The 22,899-nt window shown below is 35.7% G+C and overlaps 1 protein-coding gene across 3 annotated transcripts in view; it reads right to left on the reverse strand.

Annotated features, from left to right (window-relative positions):
• kcnab1a (potassium voltage-gated channel subfamily A regulatory beta subunit 1a) overlaps window positions 1-22,899 on the reverse strand; it is a 135,410-nt gene that overhangs the window by 81,038 nt on the left and 31,473 nt on the right. The window contains exon 1 of one of the 3 annotated variants that reach the window (XM_048168731.1): window positions 1,706-2,945. The exons of the other annotated variants lie outside the window; for them this stretch is intronic. Coding sequence (XP_048024688.1) covers window positions 1,706-1,917 — 212 coding nt within the window. The 5' untranslated portion in view covers window positions 1,918-2,945. Of the gene's footprint in view, window positions 1-1,705; window positions 2,946-22,899 lie in introns of those variants that run through there. 3 annotated transcript variants of the gene reach the window in all.

Raw genomic sequence — 22,899 nt, forward strand, 5'->3', positions numbered from 1 at the left:
ATTCGTGCAGCGCAACAACAAAAAACAGCAAAGACTAAAAAGATTTAGATATAAGAAACCATATCATTATTGATTAAAATCAAGAAATTACTATTGTCAATTCAGAGCTTGTGTCCACATTTTTAACTGTTGAAGCTTATCCACACTGTGCACAAAACAGATGCTGAACACAGTCAAAATGTGCCATCAGAGAAGCGCTAACTAAACATCTGTTTCAGTCACTGATTTTGGCCCTCCAAAACTATTTCAGCCAAAAAACCTTTTGGCTGAAAATTTTTGGTAGCCAAAATTTTGGTGCATCTCTAATTAGTACCTTAGAGAGTGCTCTCTAAAAACAACCCAAGTTGGGTTGAAAATTGACAAACCCAACAATTGGATAGTTTTAACCCAGCGGTTGGGTTAAATGTTTAACCAACCTGCTGGGTAGTTTTATTTAACTCAACTATTGTTTAAAAATTACTGTGTTTCTTGCTTAAAATAAACTCAAAATATGTTGGAAATTAACAATTATTATTATGTTTAATAAATGAACATTTATTAATAAGTTTAATAAATAATAATTAAACAATAAACTCAATGTTAAATTGTTCACCTTTTGATTGTTGCCTCTAGTAATTGTGTGTCTGATTTTTAATTTCCAACATAATTTAGGTTCATTTTAAGTACTGTAAGCCATATTGTAATTTTTAATCAATAGTTGAGTTAAATAAAACTGTCCAGCACATCAGGCAAACATTTAACCCAACTGCTGGGTTAAAACAACCCAATTGCTGGGTTTGTTCATTTTTAACCCAACATTTTTTTTAGAGTGTAGTAATATGTACCATTCAGGTACTACTATCAGCCTTTTAGAGGTAAATAAGGTAAAAGATGTCACTTTAAGGATCCCACCCCAGTTATAAGCTGCTGTAACCCTAAAGGCAGAAGAGGGTAGCATAAAGCCAACATATCCAAACAGAACAAACTGACCTCTTGATTCAATGCAAAAAACCCAAACATCTAAGCTACAGTGTGTCTTTAGTCTATATCTAAAACCTAGTGTGACCACCCCTTTAAGGCAATATGTGTGATGTTCTGATTCAGGACATCAGGTAAAAGTGGTCCACATAAAATTTGCATTCAGAAACGTTCATGCTGCAATTAGGCTCACAACAGGCACCTGCGCACACTTACACATGGGCACGTTCCATCCCACCAGGATCCAGAAAATACCCTGAAAATATTGCATCAAATCAAGCAACAACTCCTACCAAAAATAATCAAGGATATCAAGATTTTCTTCAAAGAAAAAACACCAGCAAACATGCTCTACCAGAACAGGGAGAGAGGAAACACTCCAAAGAATCAATGCTCTGGATATTCACTGCACGTAATGAAGCGTCAATCTGAGAACTGTGCTTCCTAGGGTGTAAATATGGAATAGCAAACAATCATGGCTTGTTTGTCCTGAGGAACTGAGTGAGCTCAGCTAACAAAGACATAACAGAGCTAGGAGATCAAGAGAGGGTCAAACCCACACTCATGCTGATCCTGTATGTGCTGGACGGTGACAAATATGACCTGGACCACCACAATTCAACCCAAACATCACATCAAAGACTCTTGAGACTCTTCTTCAAACCATTCCAGCAAGACAGCCACAGGTGAAGGGATCCATAGAAAAGGAAATGAAGGAAAGTGGTTAAGTAGGGAGAAAGAGACGTACCGGTACTTCATGCCGGTGAGCTTGCCGGTGGACTCTTTGAGGGAGATGTGGTGGCGTGGGGTAAAAGAGCCAAAGCTCCGGGCGATGATGGCGACCGTGCGGAACTTCGCCCGTGCCGCGTTGACCACGTTGGGGCTGGTGGCGTTCGTTTTTCCGTGGTCCCCATTCCGACCCTTCAGATTGTGGTCTGTGCAAGCGATAGAGACCTGCATGCTGGATGAGGAGGAGGACGAAGAAGATGCAGTCTACAACACAGAGAGGACACAATGAGGGATCATGCGGGGGTCACAGTCCTGACTTTCCTTCCTGATCCAGTCCAAGCAGCAGCAGAGAAACGGCATCAATTATTGAGCACAAGGAAAAAGGAGACGTCCACACAGTTCAAAAGTTGAGTTGCTCCTTCTCCCTCGTGAAAAAGACAACCATCAAAGTCACGCTGGGGTCAACGAGCCACTGAGCGAGAGCCGCAGAACTGTCCGGAGGAGGAGAGGAGATTCCCGCAGCACTGAGAGGATCCTTGCATGGTCAGCCACAAAAATCCCGCCTGCTGAAGGGGGGGAGGAGAGGAGGAGGAGGAGGAGGAAAGGAGGGATGTCAAGACTGGACAGCATAAATCCACTTCTTTTCTCTCTTCTGAGGTCTTCCTCTTTTCTTACACTCTCTCAAACACACACGCATTCACTCTGATAATGAATTCTCACTAATGAGCCTCTGTCCTGCTTTTCTCTCTCTTTAGATCTGTTTTTTGGTGAGCTCAGCAGTGATGCTTCATCTGCGCTACAGCTCTGAGGGGAATGAGCAGCAGGCAGCCGTCCACGTCTGTTTAAAGCGATCTCTCTCTCCCTTTATCTCCCTCGCTCTCTTTCTTTTCCAGCGTATCGCGCTCTTGCTCCACTGCTGTGGAGCATAACGTCTGTGGCACGTTTCGCGCACCTGTGCACACATGCGCTCAACACACTTTCAGTGCTAAACACAAAACCAACAAATGCTAAATTGAAAGCTGTTAAAAGATCTTTTGAAGGATATCAGAGGGGTTAAAAACATAGTCAAGCTCTTTGAAGAAGTATGTAATTTTAGGTAAAACAGCGACAAGAAAGATGTTTATCGGCTGATTCCTACAAAAAGAGTAAACACTGTTTGAATATCCCGACCTGCAATACTGACTCAACCTTAAAGGTGCCGTAGAAAGTGTTTTCAAAAGATGTAATATAAGTCTAAGGTGTCCCCTGAATGTGTCTGTGAAGTTTCAGCTCAAAATACCCCATAGATTTTTTTTTATTAATTTTTTTAACTGCCTATTTTGGGGCATCATTAAATATGCTCTGATTCAGGTTGCGGCCCCTTTAAATTCTCGTGCTCCCCGCCCCCAGAGCTTGCGCTTGCCTTAAACAGCATAAACAAAGTTCACACAGCTAATATAACCCTCAAAATGGATCTTTACAAAGTGTTCGTCATGCAGCATGTCTAATCGCGTAAGTATGGTATTTATTTGGATGTTTACATTTGATTCTGAATGAGTTTGATGGTGCTTCGTGGCTAAAGCTAACATTACACACTGTTGGAGAGATTTATAAAGAATGAAGTTGTGTTTATGAATTATACAGACTGCAAGTGTTTAAAAAATGAAAATAACAACAGTCTTGTCTCCGTGAATACAGTAATAAACGATGGTAACTTTAACCACATTTAACAGTACATTAGCAACATGCTAACGAAACATTTAGAAAGACAATTTACAAATATCACTAAAAATATCATGATATCATGGATCATGTCAGTTATTATTGCTCCATCTGCCATTTTTCGCTATTGTTCTTGCTTGCTTACCTAGTCTGATGATTCAGCTGTGCACAGATCCAGACGTTAATACTGGCTGCCCTTGTCTAATGCCTTGAACATGAGCTGGCATATGCAAATATTGGGGGCGTACATATTAATGATCTTGACTGTTACGTAACAGTCAGTGTTATGTTGAGATTTGACTGTTTTTCGGAGGTCTTTTAAACAAATGAGATTTATATAAGAAGGAGGAAACAATGGAGTTTGAGAGTCACTGTATGTCATTTCCATGTACTGAACTCTTGTTATTCAACTATGCCAAGGTAAATTCAATTTTTAATATTAGGGCACCTTTAACAGTCAGTTTTAGGTGGGCTATCTGTTTGTTCAACCAATGGCAGATGTGAGGTAAAAAAAAACCTGACTGAAAAAATATCATCAAAATACCTACTATGTATAAAATGCGATGTACGTGAAATGAGTAGTATATTGAATTTGTCGTCCTCAGTATAGAGCTGCATGATTCTGGATAAATTAAGAAACATGATTTTTTTTGTTTTGTTTCAAAAATCACGATTTTCTCACGATTCTGAACAGACAACTAAACACAACTATAAGTAATTTACTATAAGTTCTTACAAAAAGTTAATTGCTGCAGTCTATTTAAAAATGATTCATTAATTTTAAAGAATTATTGAATAAATGATTCAATGACTCACTCATAAATACTTCACTTGTATCATTACTGGGCTGCGTTCCACTCCAAATTTTTATGCCCTTCACTCGCTAATTTCTGTCCATCTCGTGGACTCGGATGTGCGTCATTGTTTATGTTGCATGAGTGCCCACTACTGGTGGAACTCATGCATTAAGTTTAAATGAAACATCCTAAGCCCTTGATCACTTGGAATTCACTATGGAGCTGATTTATTATTTAACCCTCTTTTTTGCTTGTGAATTTGTTTTTTGCACCATTCTATATGCATATAAGTTGATAGAGAAAATATATAAAATTCTATTGGTATATGAGCTGTTGGAGAAAATCTCAACAGAATTAATATATTATACACTATTATGCGATTATTTCTCAAAATAATTAATATAGCATACACTTCAGTTAAGTGTGATCTGCTGTGGCAACACAATCAAGTTGAAATGTGGGATATGGGGCTGCTTGAAGTGTACATCGGAGTAGACTCACTCCCTTGGTCAAAAAACTTCCCTCGTCCACTTCACAAAGTTGGAAGGCACTTCAAAATGGCAGCGGGGATTGCCCCAAGGGGACGTGTTTAGGAAAGTTTGCGAGTGCATGTCTAAAAGTGGAGTTGAAAGCAGCCCTGGATGAATTAGCATTTTTGAATGAATCACTTGAGTGAATGATTCAATGACAAATATATTTTTTAACAGTCACTTGTCGCCACCTACTGGCATTATGATGCAATCGATACAATCGTTATTTTAAAGGGCCAAGTTCCTTTTAAAGACATCAGTGTTTATATCCAAACTATAAACTTGAATATTTGCAACACAGAAGTAATGATATCGTGTGGTTAAAAAGAAGCTGTTTCATACCTATTCATGACAACTGCTCTCTCTGGCTCACAGAGATCTGAATGTTCTGGTGTGATTTTATCAAAGGTTTAACAGTCACAGGCAAATCGTTGTCATTTCGGAATAAGATCGCGTGGGTGTTTGAATCGAGATTGTGATCTTTTAACGATTAATCATCTAGTATAATAGTAAAAATACCTTTTTGCAAATTACCAGAATAGTTTACGGAAAACACCTAGATGACGTACTACTTCCACTGAGAATAAGTAGTTGATGGGAAATTATGTGTAAATGGCGGGAAAGTGGTGGTGATCTTGACAATGCCAACATGGTACATTTAGTTTATTTTGGGTTGCATACTTTTTTAACAGTTGCGAAGCTCTTAATCAAATAATAACTATAAATAGTTATAATAATAAAAATAAACAATGCAAAATCCTATAATGCAAGGGAATTGTGGAATTTTCCTAAACCTAAAAACAATGTTTCTCTTCTTTCAATGAGTCTAACCTGACCTTAAAACAGTAGATTTATGACTTTGGTATATATTTAGCACACCACAAATCTGAAGACCCAAGCACTTGTATATATAAATCAAACAAACAGCCAACATATAGGCCTACATATGAGACAAAGGAAAGGAGACGAAAGTCTCTGTTATTAATTCTAGTATATTAGCTACTCTGAGTCAAATGACACTATTCTGACCTCATTTAAATCCATTACAAATCAATTGACCTCTGCTCTAGTGCTGGAGTGCTAATTGAAGCTCCTGATCTGGAATTGCTCTAATATATGACTCCCCAGTGCCTGTACAGTATTCTTAGCATTAACTTTAGTTCTTTGGGGAAAATGTGTCCCTGTGAAGCTGAATGTTACAATTTGTTAGCATCCTGACAGTATGGAAGGAAATTAGAGTGAAGGCAAAAAAGGTTTTACAGAAGTTAAAGTACCACCTGCCAACACTCTCCAATCCTCATCCACCTCTTATCACCAGAAACGGTTTACTGATCAATATGAGATCACACAGAGCGCAGTGTCGGTTTCACAGACTCACCATTAAATCTTTGCACTTGGGGGTCTCGAATCAATATTGATCGATGGAGCAGTGAAAATTTTTATGACTCTTACTATTTGCCCAAAGTTGCTCATTAAACCAGGAAGCTCTATGAGACTATGCCTTGAAACAAGGTACCCGGCCGTGTCTATGGAAACCACAGAAATTGGAATATGTTTCCATTAAAATGATTCCACAAAAGGCTCTTTTTTTCCTCAGTAGCAGACGTTTTATTGCTCTATAATAGTCAGCTAAGCTTCAAATTGTCTCTCGATTACTCACCCTTGTTCTTCCTCAGGACCAAGCGCCCTTAAATGATAAAAACTTTTAGCATGTGAACGAACGGCATCGCAGCGCATCTAATTTCTCAGATCTGATTTTTTGCTGCCCACACGAATCACAGAACAATTACTGCACAGGCCAACGACCTCAACAGTGTCCCAGTTTTTATTTTTTCCCAGATAATTCAATACATACAACACCTTTTTTAAAAACATTTTGGCACTCACATATGAGTATATGGGTGGCTCCAGTGTTTCTGCATAACAGGACATGCTTGAATTACAGATGAGGCACGTTTACCACTCATACTGCAGACTGCTGTTTTCAACAATGCAGTTAAACATACCAGCTATACAATCCTGATAGGTCCACTCCTTTTGAGTGTTGTGGGGGTGTTGATTCTCTCCCGACCACTGAAAGACGTTCTACAATAGCGTTTGATTTGCATCAGTACCTGTATGACAATGATGATAATTATTATGCGAGGCAACAGAGACAGCCTTGAGTTACCGCATGACGAGATCCCTCTATCCTCTCCCTGACCCCACATGGACTAGATTGACCTTCCTGGTAATGCAACAAAAGGAAAAACACTTTTTCACTGGAGAATTATATGCATGTTCACAAAATTAAATCATGGGAAAGATGTAGAAGAAATTTAAAGGAGGCAAGTTTAATGAAATTTTCCCACAGGAAAAAGCCAATTATTTGCCATGGGGCTTTTTTGGGCCTGTAATGTTTATAGTTTGGCAAATATACACTGGCTCTAAGATGTATTTTGAAACCATACTAAAAAAAAAAAAAAAAATGTTGCATTAGATAAAATATCAGACAAAGTGCAAATTCTTTTAAAGAAAGAGGAAACTACCGTTCAACAGATTTTTTTTAAATGAAATTAATACTTTTATTCATCATGTTACAAAAAAAAAAAAAATCTTTTCAAACGTTTGAACAGTATTTACACACTTTCTGGCTGTAACAATATGAATTTGTTAATCAAATAGTTAAAGGATTAGTTCACTTCAGAATTAAAATTTCCTGATAATTTACTCACCCCCATGTCGATCAAGATGTTTATGTCTTTCTTTCTTCAGTCGAAAAGAAATGAAGGTTTTTGAGGAAAACATTCCAGGATTTTTCTCCATATAGTGGACTTCAATGTCAGATTTTTTATTTCTTTATTATTTTTAAAGGATTAGTTCACTTCAGAATTCAGATTTACGTCACACGTGACCTTTCCAACATAATTACATAATGCGTGGCGCATTGCAGAGCAGTGCAAGACGAGCATTTGTGGTTAAAAAGTATATAAATTGTTTTTTGGGGTTTTTTTTAGAAAATGCAACAACATTGATACACTTTTAAATGTGGCTCAAGTGTCCAAATATTTTTTTTAGGGCAGTGTATTTGACTGTGGATGCTTAAAACACACAATTTTTTTCCGCTCTGTCACTACCTGCTAGCATCCTTGGTTCTGGTCACCTTGATCTCATTTTTGAGAATGGATGAGGAAACACAGTCAATTTCTTTCTCAAGGTTGTAACAGCCATGCAGTCAGGCCAAGACCTTGAAAAGACACATTCACAGTCTGAAATGACAGCAAGGCCAGGGATAACCTGCCCTCTTTCTTGTGCATTTAAAGTGAACGTAGGAGCCATACAATCTAATATCTTTAATACATCAGGTTTGATGCATTAGATGAAAAGTTATATTACAGTAAACACTGCTACTTCACCGATACAATACGATGACATTTTGTCTATATGTATGTCTGTCTTAGAAGGACACCATTACATAACCCTGGATGCCGTCAGTCAGTGTCCCTGGCGTCTGAAAATCCTATTTATTTCCAGACACCCATACCTCACTGCTTGACTAAACTAATGAGATTACTGAGTATATTTTAAAGCTTGAATAATTAAAAACTCCTGGTGTAACCCCAAAGGCTGAGCCACTATTGACTTTTCTGCATTCGCAAATCAACAGAGATCACTGTGTACCCTGACTGCATAAACAGCAATTGATTGTGGCTAATATTGATCATGATGATCTTATAATGTGTACAGCAAATATGCTGTCCATAAACACGCTCTATATTGCCCACTAGAGGAATGGATTGTATTTGCTATAGTTTTGCCACATTAGATTCAACCACAAAAACTTTACAACAATGTAAACAAACATAAACATCAAGGCACAATGCCTTAGTCTTGTTTGCCTTTTGTGTGTACTATGCATGAGAAAGAGCACGTTTTGACCCTGCTGTGATGAAAATGAGGTGAAAAAGCCCGAAGGCCAGGCAGAATCTCTCTCAGCTCTCCGCAGTGTGGGAGGACAGATAGACGCTCACTCGACAGCACTCTATGAACACCTAACCTGTTTATGCACACACAAACGCTGCGCCTTAGGACATGCATGAACATTACACCCCATGAAAAATGATCGATTTCTATGCAATCTTACAGCAAAGGCAAATATTCTTCTTCAGCTCACTACAGATTAGCATTTCACTCAGACTCACAGAGCTTCAGATGTTTAAACTCCTGGCACCTCATTAAGCACTGAAACAAAGCTTGCCTTACATGAATGTAAAATGCCTTGATGTCCTCATATGACACACAAGACTACCTACTAAAAATAAGTAAGAATATTTCTGAAAATAAAATAAAATAAAATAAAATAAATACTAAAAAACGTATCATTTTGTGGTGGGGCCAGTGAAAATATTCTTATAAAAATATAAAATAAAATATGATCAAATCAAATCAAATATTAAAAGACATATATAAAGTATATTTATACAAAATTTAAAATTAAATGTATACATTTTAATAACAAAAATAAAAAAGTATAATTTTTGTGGTGGGGCCAGTGAAAATAAAATAAAATAAAATAAAATAAAATTAAAAAAATAAAAAAAATAAAATAAAATAAAATAAAATAAAATAAAATAAAATAAAATAAAATACAAATATAAAGTATATTTATACAAAATTTAAAATTAAATGTATACATTTTAATAACAAAAATAAAAAAGTTAAATTTTTGTGGTGGGGCCAGTGAAAATAAATAAAATAAAATAAAATAAAATAAAATAAAATAAAATAAAATAAAATAAAATAAAATAAAATAAAATAAAATAAAATAAAATAAAATAAAATATTAAAAGACAAATATAAAGTATATTTATACAAAATTTAAAATTAAATGTATACATTTTAATAAAAATAAAAAAAGTATAATTTTTGTGGTGGGACCAGTGAAAATAAAATAAAATAAAATAAAAAATAAAATAAAATAAAATAAAATAAAATAAAATAAAATAAAATAAAATAAAATAAAATAAATTTTAATACATTTTAACAAAATTTTAAATTAAATGTATACATATTAATATCAAAAATAAAAAGTATAATTTTTGTTGTGGGGCCAGTTGGAAAAATAAAATCAATAAATTAATTAATAATAATAATAATAATAATAATAATAATAATAATAACCCTAAAGGGTGCATATTAATATCTTCAAGGTACATATTAGCACCTAAAGTATCCTTTGAAAGTTACTGCCCGAGTGACAACTTTTGTACCATTTTTTCCAAGAGTGTATTTATCTTAACCAAATCTATATTACTTATTTCTCAAACCCTTTCATTCAACACTGAGCAACAGAATCGGTTCCTTATCAACACACACACACACACAAAAACTGCATTGAAAAATGTATAAAATTTGATCACACACAAACAGAAAGACCTGTAAAGACAGATAACATATCGCCTAGGGAGCTTCTTAAATTACCTGTTGTTTGACCTTGTGTAACTTCATCATCTCTCCCCTGAGACCATTTCTCTCTTTATCTCTGTTTCTCACCCACTCACTCTATAATGTCATTGATTCGGTAAACACAATCCTTCTCTCTGACAGAGGACATCTGACTTTCACTAGCGACATACAGTGAACCCTCAGACGCTGCTGTCCACTTCACTGGACTCACCTTTAAGAGTCATTTCCCCTCACTGAGGCTGTGATGTTACATTATAACCACCATGGTGACCTTATCTTATAATCCTATATGAGTGCCTCTTTATATGCCATTATGTTTTTTATGACGACATAAACTGAAGTGACAGATGAAATTGTACCTCTAGCATATCTTCAATTCAAGGTGAACCAGATTGATAAAAACAAAAGAGTAAATGGAATATAGATATAAAAGACTTTTATTCAGGTATTATTAATGCACATAATGAAGTTTACATTCCATATTTTTTTTCATACTATGGAAGTCAATGGGGACTAATTTGGTTACTGACATTCTTCAAAATATCTTAGTGCTTCATTTATTTGGGCTACAAATTTCCACCAGGATCAGGGATTCACGTGTGACGTAGGTGGAAGTACAGAGCAAGTGTAAATCCTTTAATTTACCTATACTTGAACTACTTGAACAAATCAGCTTTTTACCTTAAACTTTACTGATAATCACCATAATAATAATTGAAAGCCACATGATGAATCAGAGTTCATTGTACATGGCCTGATCAAAGAAGTTACACAGGGTCACACACACACACAAAACACCATGATTGCACTAACTCTCCCTAAATGCACCATATTGGGGAAGGAAAAAAACATATTTAGGAATGATTAAATTTGCTTTGGGTAGAACATTAAAAAAAAGATTTATTTTTCCCCCTTTGTGATTAATTTATGCATCAGTGGGTGAAACAGAGGTAGCCAACATGAAATGATTACTATTAAACAAAGCCTGAATCTTTGATATTCAAACAAATCATTCAATGCACGTTTCCTCTGAAAGTATTGTGCCTGTTTTGGCAAAACAAAAACTAGAACATAAGATCACGGTTTCCTTAGGCAAGATTCAGTACTTCCGCATGATTAAAAACAGACTGATGGGATCGCTGGAGGCTGCCATGAATAAATCTGACAACAGCAAAATACCAACACAAGTCAAATACACGCAAAATTGCTCCGTGACGACGGCTTGATGTAAATTAATGTTATATTTGCCTTTCAGTTATATGATGTACAGTACCGTTCAAATGTTTGGGGTCAAAAAGATTTATTTATTTTAAGAAATAAATGCTTTTATTCTGCAAGAATGCATTCAATTGATCAAAAATGACAGTAAAGACTTATATAATGTTACAAAATATTGTAACTAAATATATATAACTAATTAAGCAGCACAACTGTTTTCAACATTGATTTATAAATAATAATCATAAATGTTTCTTGAGCAGCAAATCAGCATATTAGAATGATTTCTGAAGGATCATGTGACACTGAAGACTGGAGTAACGATGCTGAAAATTCAGCTTTGATCACAGGAATAAATTACATTTTAAAATATATTCACATAGAAAGTTGTGATTGTGGTGCGAAGTGTTTTGTTTGCAAGCTAAAAAGGCAAAATAATGCATAATCATGTCCTGTGGCCTTGAAGTTTGAGCAATTATAAAAAAAGAGAGGAAAGAAAGTTTTGTGCTCTCCCTAACTGAATGCATAAAGAATTGCATTTCTCCACAGACTAAACGGACATAAGAGGACAGAGCTAACAGGCAGATGCTCCGAGAGCGTGACCTCTTCACACTGAATACTGCAGTGAATCACTCATCATGTCAGCATTCAGAGAGCCTGTCATCTGCATCCCACATAAACACAGCCTCATCATTTCTCTCATACACACATGCTTCAGTGATAATGAGCGAGAGGGACAGTGTAACGAGAGGTGTGTGATCTCACTGAGCAATCTCACGGGTGTAATTACTGCAAACGGAACACACTGTACTGGAGAATACAGAGAAAAAGAGAGACAGATGGACAGAAAACAAGACCTGCAGCAATACAGCCAGAACCGTATAATGGGGGAAATGATTTGAATTGTTCAAAAGAGGTGGAGTTTTCACAACAGGTGTTTTTTGCTTTAAATAACCCCAGAATCATGGGAAAACTTCAGAAAATGTGGTGGTTAATGCAAAAAAATGCTTTTTATAGCATTACAAAAAAAGAAATTCTCATTAGTAAACCTAAGGACAGGTAACACTGAAATTTTTACTTTTATTCATGTTGCATCACTATTATACTTTTATTCGGGAAGGACATTAAATTTATCAAAAGTGACAGTAAAGAGTTTTTATTTTTAAAATAAATGATCCCAAGTTCACAAAATATGAAGCAGCACAAATGTTTTCAGCATTGATAATACTAAGTTTCTTGAGCATCAAATCATCATATTAGAATGATTTCTGAAGGATCATGTGACACTGAAGACTGGAGTAATGATGCTGAAAATTCAGCTTTGATTACAGTAATAAGTTACATTTTACAATATAGAAAACATTTATTTTAAATTGTAATAATATTTCATAATATTACTTTTTTGTATTGTATTTTTGATCTGCACATAAAAGACTTCTTTCAAACAAAAAAAAAAAATGAAATCTTATTTATATTGTGAATCTGCAACGATCAAATAATGAACCCTGCACAGCAGATATTACATGGAAAATATTCACATTCAGATGAAATAAGAGCAAGAGCAGATCTAGTGAACTCAGTCATTAACTGTCTGTGACGATGTACAAAACTACAGTGGCATTCTAGTGACCTTCATCTGTATGGAGTCTAAATGAGAGGAAGTCAGGAGGGGAAAGAACAGAGCGTGACAGAAACATGGCAGTTATAATGATAGAGAGATTGTGTCTGAACAGAGAGAATATGGGCTTATTAATGCAGACTCCCGCTCATAACTCAGGTACTTATTAAGAAATATAAATGAAAGCCTCAAATGACGAGTGTGTCTTTGAGAGTATATGTGCACATGAAAAAAGAGCCGTGTATCACCGGAGGCAAAATTGTTGTGTGTGTGCGCGTGTCTACTATTAAGTGCACAGTTGCTGACTTTGTCTTTCAATTTGCTGTTGTTGCATGAAATGTGTTGTACACACGTCAACAGAAATTCAACTATGACTTTTTTTGTTTGTTTTGTTTTTTAGAAATAATACAGTAACACAGAGAACACACTGACAGGACACACTTGACAAGTACACACACAGGTTGGAAACATTGATTTTCCACCCATATCGCTCACAACAAATCCCTATTCACCCAAAATAGAAAGTTAACACTTTCACTCCATCTACTTTCATTGTATGATTGTCAAACTTTGCAATTAATCTGAGAATCATGTGCGTTTTGAACAGTGGTATCTGGTCCGTCAAATTAATGATCCCTATACTTGACATTGCACATCTGCGATGTGACTATCGCGGATGTGCACATTGCAATTTTCATGCTAAAACTATATATATGCATATAATTTAGTGATGTCAAATGATTAATCGTGATTAATTGCATCCCAAAAAAAAGTTTGTGTATATAATTTTTTTATTTATTTTGGATGCGATTAATTGCGCTTGACAGTGCTAATATATACAGTGGGTACGGAAAGCATTCAGACCCCCTTACATTTTTCACTCTTTGTTATATTGCAGCCATTTGCTAAAATCATTTAAGTTCATTTTTTTTCCTCATTAATGTGCACACAATATTAATGAGGAAAAAATAATATAATATAATATAATATAATATAATATAATATAATATAATATAATATAATATATATAAAAATACTAAAAATTAAAATCAATAATTTCAAATGCAACATAACAGTGTTATTCAAATACTACATAAAAAATGTAAATATTTAATTATTAGTGTTTTTAAGGATTAACCTTAAGTGAGCATTAGTTGACAGTAAAGGTATTGTTAATTATATCATTTCTAGTTAAAAAGTAAAAACAAAGAAATCTTTTTAAGATAAAGAATTTAATGCAAAAATAAATATGCTAATGATGTATAATGTAATTAATATGCTAGAAATCTATAATATAGTCAACAGCCATTTGATACAAGTCAGCAATGTTCAATACATCCATATATATTAATGTAATTATTCCACAACGTAATATATTTAATTAGTCTAACTCTAGGCTGTTTACAGTTGCCAAGCAACATAGCAGTTTGGCACATAGTAACAGAGAGAGTGATCACAGGTGTGTATATAATGGGTTAGTAATGGCTTCAAACATGGCTCTTCCAATCAGAATTTACATTATAAAAGTGTAATCTGAAGTCAGAGAGCAGGGCAAAATGTTTACACACACAGATAATGCTATCTGAAGCACGTAATGAGTGGACATAAGTATTTCCAGCTCATATATTTACATGTTTAGTAGAGGAGATATCTGTAAGATAAGAGATCCAGCTGTTTGCCACAAACACCTGCATTTGAATGAACCGACCACATACACATAACACTATTCAAAATCAAACACACACACACACATCTACAGATGTATGCATAAAGACACAGAATAACAAAGACATGTCCATGTTTGACAGACAGGAAAAGAGACGAGAGGAAAGAAAGAGAAAGAGTAAATGAGAGGAGAGTGGGTGAAACAGATTGTGCTGTCAAAGGGGATGGAAAGGGCTCAATGTGACGTTGCCACGGCAATGAAGAGTGGGACAGAATAAAGTAGCTCTGTGTGTGTGTGTGTGTGTGTGTGTGTGTGTGTGTGTGTGTGTGTGTGTGTGTGTGTGTGTGTGTGTGTGGGCGATACATATTTCCCCTCGCTCCCTGCCTGACTCACAGCAGCATAAATACTGCAGGCGCTCTCAAAGGCAATGCTCTCATCTGTCCTCTGTCTTCCTCTTGTCCCTCAGGCTTGACAGCTACAGTCACTGTCTCACACACACAAGCTGAGACATTTAATGGGACAGTAGGTTAAGTGTAGTACAAGGCTGATGAGACAGAGAGTCCTGTGCTTGACGGGAAGTGCTACACAGTGTCTACCTACATAAACAAGACTCATGAATTTGAGCATTATGGGATTTTGGTATTTAAAGGTGCTGCAACCAATGCACTGATATACCTGGGGATCCCTTGTGTTTTGGTCAAAAAGTGGCTCTTTAATCTCATATTTTAATGGTTTCAAAAATCTGACTGAAAATCAGTGAGGTTGCGATAGTTACTGCATGTCGTTTATCAACTGTAGACGACGCAGATAACTTTACATCCATATAAATTTCGGTGCTGAGTGATAATAATTAACTTACTATAGGGTTCGAGTTTGGTTTAGAGTTAGTCACATGTAATTATGCATCATTTATAGTTATTACTACATGTAACGTGTAACAAGGACACTAAAACAAAGTGCACTGCAAATAATGCTGTTCTTACTTAGAGTTTTTGTCTTGTTTTTAGTCAAAATATCTCAAAGTTCTTAAATCAAGAAGCATTTTCTTGACAAGTACAAATTATTTTCTTGTTTTCAGGAAAAATAAATCAAAATTAAGCACGTTTTTCCTTAAAACAAGCAAAATAATCTGCCAATGGGGGTAAGCAAAATAGTCTTAGTCCAAACTGAAAACAAGATTATATCGCTTATTCTTGGTTTGAAATAAGATTATTTTTCTTACCCCCATTGGCAGATTATTTTGCTTGTTTTTTCCTGAAAACAAGAAAATAATTTTTACTTGTCAAGAAAATGCTTCTCGATTTAAGAACTTTAAGATATTTTGACTAGAAACAAGACAAAAACTCTAAGTAAGAACAGCTTTTTTTGCAGTGTGTTATCAGAAATTAATACTTTTATTCAGCAAGGATGCATTAAAGGCACAATATGTAAGATTTTTGGATTAAAAAAGCCAAGAACCACTAGAACAGTGTTATATATTTTGTTGACTTGTGCTCAGCACAATAAGTCTTATTGTTTGAATCTCGTTTTTTTATTTACCGCGAGTACCATGATTTACCATGACTAATATTGATCTAGCTTACTGCAGTGTGCAACAAGTGTCTCATAGCAGCCGCCAAGCGAATGCAGCGTAGCATTATAACAACTTTAAACACACAAATGTATCTAATATGATAAACAGCGCAGCTTTACCTCATATATGATTGACCGGAAGACTGTGGCATAATAAAAGCTTCACTGCTCTCAAGCCATGTGTCGTGCTTGTCTCTCATTAGCAATCGCTCCAGCGGCCTTCATGCTATAGTAATGTTAATAAATCTTTAATATATTAGCTCATCCATGAATATGATTTCTACCCGAGTCCCAATGGATTCTTTTCCACCGGCTGTAAACGTGAAGACAACACCTCCCATGATTCTGTGAAATCAAGGCGTCATCAAGCTACAATAAGTGACCTCTAGTGGTGAAAAATTACATATTGTGCCTTTAAAACAATCATTTATTAAAAAAACATTTAAAATCCTATAATATAATAATCAGAAATGTAATGTTTTAAATTGTAATGTTGACATGCATTCTCTGTAAAGCTGCTTTGAAACGATATGTATCGTGAAAAGCGCTATACAAATAAATGTGAATTGAAATGTTTCTTGAGCAGCAAATCAGTATATTAGAATGATTTCTGAAGGATCATGTGACACTGAAGACTGGAGTGATGATGCTGAAAATTCAGCTTTGTCATTACGTTTGGAAATAGTTCATTAAAAATAGTAACACATTTTACAATATTATTGTTTTTACTGTACTTTTTGATCAAATAAATCCAGCTTTGATGAGCAGAAGAGTCAGAAATATCTTACTGACCCCAAAAGTTTGAATGGCGGGATGGGTGAAAAACTGCATTTAAAATGCATCTGTAACTCTACAACTCTTTATAAATCAATGAGAATCAAATCACAATAGTGTTATAATGTCTATTTTGCTGTTGTGCGTTATGCAGGGACCCTCCCAAAGTGACACATTACAAAAATGCAAATATAAACAAAGTCATTTCAAACAGTCTGATGAAATGTATTCCCAATTGTGAAAACTCAAATCACTAGTGTGTACACAACCAAGTCAACCTAACAAGTAAGCCATGGCTACTAAGAGTTATATCGCCCCCTGTTGGTGAACAGTTGCAACTGCACTATTTTACAGTGTTTGCCATAACACATAACATCATCCTGTTACCACCAATCCCTCCATCAGAATCCATCTGCTCATTAACACATCTTCTAATGAGTCTCTATGAAGATTAATTGCTTTTTAGAGATGTTGAAAAGAGGTTGGGGGGGTTCTAGCATCTGTCTCTCTCAGTTTGTTCAAACCAAAGTCTGTTTCACTTATAAACCGTTGAATGCTGACGCCAGGTCTCTGAGGGATCTGTCTTTGCCTGAGGTGAACCTGTCATGGGTGTGTGAACATCTCAATTACCATGAGACGGTCAGACGGTTTGGTTAATAATTAAAACGCACACCACACACATCATTGGTCTGACTGAGGTTTGAATGTCAAAACAGCGACAGAAAGCTTTAATAACTTTGCAATAGTAATGAGCTACAAAGCATGTGATTGTGAAATACCGTGAACACAGAGATCTTTAACAGGGAAACTCTAGCCTCAATATGCATTCAATGCTTGTTGAATTACATAATGTCTGTGCATCTGCTTTGGTGTTTATGTGGCAGAGGTTATGTAAATAAGGGAATGGACTATTCCCATAAAGTCATGGAGCAGGAGAGAGAGTGTGAGAGAGGAAAGTCATAGAGAGATGGAGAGAGAGACACAGAGAGATACGTGACCTGAAACTGACGGTTGCATTATTGATCGTGTTTAAAACCCGATGCCATGATCACATCACTGGCAGACATTCCTACTAAGTAACATCTAGTCAGCATTGTTAGTGGACAAACACAGCACTATCTAATCACATTTAATAGTTCGTAATACAAGATCCTTCACTTTGCTTCATTCAGGCTAAACAGTGTGGATGTAAGAGTGAATACTCATACCTTACATATAGAGCACAATTCATTACTCCAGTCTTCAGTGTCACATGATTCTTCAGAAATCATTCTAATATGCTGATTTGCTGCTCAATAAACATTTGTTGTTGTTGTTGTTTTTATCAATGTTGAAAACAGTTGTGTTGCTTAATAATTTTTTTTTTTTTTTTTTTTTTGGAAACACTGGATTAAAAACAACCCAAGTTGGGTTGAAAATGGACAAACCCAGCAATTAGGCTGTTTTGACCCAGCAGTTGGGTTAAATGTTTGACACAACCTGCTGGGTAGTTTTATTTAACTCAACTATTGTTTAAAAATGATTGTATTGCTTGCTTAAAATGAACCCAAAATATGTTGGAAATTAATATTAATATTAATTAATATTAATATGTTTAATAAATGAACATTTATTATTAAGTTTAATGAATAATAATTAGTCAATAAACATTTCTTAAATTGCTTATTAATAAATGTTCACCTTTTATTATTACTGTTGCCTCTAATAAGTATGTGTCTGAACCTATTTTGGGTTCATTTTAATCCAGCTATATAGTCATTTTTAAGCAATGATTGAGTTAAATAACTGCTCAGCACATTGGGAAACATTTAACCCAACTGCTGGGTCAAAACAATCATCAATACACAATAATCACTTGTCCATTTTCAACCCAACTTGGGTTGTTTTTAGCCCAACATTTTTTAGAGTGCATGATACACAATTTGTTTCTTGGATTCTTTGATAGAACAGCATTTATCTGAAATAGAAATCTTTTGTAAACATTACAAATGTCTTTACTGTCACTTTTAATCAATTCATGCATCCTTGCTTAATAAAAGTATTAATTTCTTTCAAAAAAACTGACCTCAAACTTTTGAACAGTAGTGTCGTTTTCCATAGTTTAAGGGTTACTCATTTACAGGGCTGGGTATAAATTTATATTTTCCCATTAGATTTTATTCACAAGCTCTCAGAAACTTTGTTTGATTCTGATTCTTTTATAGTGAATCAGAATCAAATCAAAATTGTGCTATAAATGTGCATTATAACTGCTGTAAATTATACAGAGAACCTACCAACTTGGAAAATGACAAAAATATTAATAAAAAAAAAACAAAAAACAACATGACCCAAACTATGCAGTTCAGTTGTTAATTATATAACAGATGAGTTTGTTGGTGAACCAGGCTACATTGGATGCACTGGAGTTTGGTTCGGCATGATTACAAACCGTTCTCGGCATGGAATTCTCAGCACAGTTGTCTACTGAACCATGTTTCTAGAATGCGTGTAGTGACGTCGATTGGTCATTTATTTGATACATTTGTATTACATTCCAAAGAGCTCCATTATCAGCCCCACAGTGGAAAAAGAAACCACATCCGTACCGGCTGGGCCGGATCAGCACGGAATGGTTAAGCAATGAGAACGGCTTGGCCCGATGGTGGAAAAGCAGCTTATGTTTAAAATTCACTAAAAAGAACCAGTTGATACACTCTAAAAAAAAATTAACAGTTTGCATCAATTGTTTTGAGTTATTACAACTTTGAGTGAATTTACGTTCAACCAACAAGCTACATTGAGCTAGAGGAACTTAATTTGTAGCATAAACACAAATTTTTAAGTTGATTACTCAAAAAAAAATGCATTCCAACTACCAGTTGCCCTAGAACCAATTAATCTTATTCATATATTTCTATTTAACATGTATATTTAATGAACAAGAAAGATATTACTTGTCACTGGCATAAGCGCATAGAGTCAATGTAGTGTATATCTTCATGTATCTACTCTTCAACACAATAGTAACCACAAAAACTTCAACATTACAGAAACTCTTTTAAATGTCAAACATAACAGCATTACACACTAACAGGTTTTCACGGATTGGCACAGAGACAAGAAGGTTAGATCCATGTGCAGCTTTAATGGGGTAATCCAGAAACGTCAAGGGTCAAAATCCACAGAAGCAGTCCATACAGGCCATAAAACAAACAGAGACTCCAGTGACAATAAATGAAACTTCCATAACAAAAGCAGAAACAAACTCAGTATAAATAGACAGAACACTAATAACATAATACAAAACAGCTGGGTGCAATGAGTGATAATGAGTCCGGGAAGTGGGTTATGGGAAATGAAGTTCAAAAGATGAGACAATAGTCCGTGTTGGAGTGCCCTCTAGTGGCTAACTAGGGCACTCCAACTGGTGATCATGACACAGGTCTTCCCCTTCTCTAAAAATAAATAAATTAACACTCAATTTCAACATTTATTCTCCTTATCCAGTCCTATGCAAAGCATATAGGAACTAGAAAATTCACTGCCCAATTTCCGAAGTTACCAAGACAATTTCATTAAGTTACTACAACCTAATTCTTTAACGCAGAAATTTGAGTTTAAATTACAGACGATATTAAGTTGATGTAGCGACCAACATTATTGAGTCAAAAGAACTCTACAAAATAATGTTTGCAACTTAAAAGGTTTAATTAAAACAATAAAATAGAATTTTTAACTTGCAACCATGCATTTATTTAAGTTGGGGTAACTTATCATACTTTTATGTTTAGAGTCAACTATATAGCTTTCTCATGCAGTATACAGAGGAAGTCATTAAGCTACATTTAAATTCAAGGAATCCGACTTTCTAGAGGGGAATAAGCACTGCAGTCTGTAAATATTCACTTGGATAGTTCCAAAACTCACTTGAATTTGTTTTAGATCTTTAGGGGTGACATTATGGTGGCAGTTTGAAATCAGTTCCCTTAAATGGAGCCTTCAAACGCTGCCAGTTAAGTAATTGACTGTCTGGGCAGTGAGGCAGCCGAACAGCTGCCTTCAGTTTCAAACACAACCCGTGGCTCTGTTTGCTTGAGCGGCCCAACAAGTAAACTTCTGGCCTAACCAATGGCATGAGTTTGGCCGTGACAATGGAAGACGTGCGGGGAGGGTTGGGGAAAAGTGTTTAGATTATTTTTACAATTCAGTTTGGTGCTGCTAGAGGCGCGTACATTGCAGACCTCACCTTTTAAGGCGAAATATTTCATTAAACATTAATTATGACAAAGCACTGCTAATCAGTAGGGTTGTGACGAGATCTCGTTCCACAAGATCTCTCAAGATTAAAATGTGACGAGATTTCTCGTCGAGGTGAAAAGCTGTCTCGCGATATTGCCATGACGGAGTGTGAGGGTGAAATTAGGATAGAATATGCCACTGCTCTGTTTACATTACGCCTCCACTGTCTTTTTGATTTTTATAGAAACCATTTAATTCATTTGGATAACGGTCACTTCAATCCCATCCAGTTCATCCAACACGAGCTGCAGAGTCGTACGTAGTGCGGCAGGAATCAGAGTTCACTGATCATGTGACGAGAGTAAGTGACGAGATGACTGACAAGACCATGGCAGAGGATTCGTTGCACAACAGAGCCTATGCATCTGAGAAATGTCTTATAATGTGCACTCAGCATCGCCGCGCCCTATTCACAGAATACGCACAATTGCGAAATTGAAAGCGAAAGTAAAACGCGAACGCGCATTCAAACGCGATTTCAATACCCCGCATTTTGAAAGCGGCTCCCTGATGCATGCAAATATCTCCCATTATGAAAGCTATCTCAGGCTGGGTTGTAGTTGTAACCATCTCTTAGCTCTGTATCATGCTTGGAGAACAGTTTGGTCTCTCTTTGCACTTTGAATATTGAGAGAGTATTTTGATTACGGTTGATCTTATTGTTTGCACTTAAGACTAAGATAAAACTGTAATTCATTTTTATTTATACTGTTTTTATTTCTATGATCAATCTGTGGAAAGGAGTTGAGTTAGGAGGTCAAAAATTCTCAAATGAAATCATACAGGAAGGAAGTCAGTCATTGAGTTTGCGGCAAAACATTTCACAGTACTTGAGTATTGTTGTCTTTTACTGCATATGATAATTCATACTCAGAAAGTAGAACTGAAATGACGTTCATTACAAGATGATTAGTTAAAACATTTCAAATGCTCCTGCAGACAGGTACTTTCTTAAAAATACTGGTATTTCATTAAAAATGAGGTATTTTCTAAAAATCTTGTCTCGTCCTCGTGAACTCAGCCTCGTGTCTTGTCTTGTGAGCTAACTGTCTCGTCACACCCCTACTAATCAGTCAAAACTAGTAGTGTGTTTTGATCTGTCTTGTTTGAACGTGGTGGGACTGATACGGCTCTATCTACTTGACCCTGCCTCTCCCTTCAGGCCCGTATGAGACACAGGGGCGCAGAGTGACGCAGTGTCACAGGTTTATCCCTTATCTAATTGCGAAGGCAATTAAGTATTTAATGGGGACACCTGGTGATGGTTCCTCAATCATTTATCAGCTTTCCAGGATGAATAAATGATCAGTGACTGACACTTTCTTGGTGATTTCGAAACTGGCCCATTTAAAGCTGTTTCTGTTGAGGTCATGGTAAAGAATCTTAAAGGAATGTGCAAGACCAGGAGGAAATTTAACCTGTGGAGGAGGTGGAGAGAGGTTAAAATAAAGGCCATTTCTCTTGTTTCTGTACGTGTGAATGCACACGGCAAAGGCATTATGAGGAAAGACGCAGTAAGACAAATAAAATCAAATCTCCAAACTCTAAAAGAGACAGAATAAGTCAAAGCATTGAGGACACTGAAAACAAAACAACTGAGAGAAGGTAGAG

Source organism: Megalobrama amblycephala, linkage group LG19 (assembly GCF_018812025.1).
Source record: "Megalobrama amblycephala isolate DHTTF-2021 linkage group LG19, ASM1881202v1, whole genome shotgun sequence".
Taxonomy (NCBI): domain Eukaryota; kingdom Metazoa; phylum Chordata; class Actinopteri; order Cypriniformes; family Xenocyprididae; genus Megalobrama; species Megalobrama amblycephala.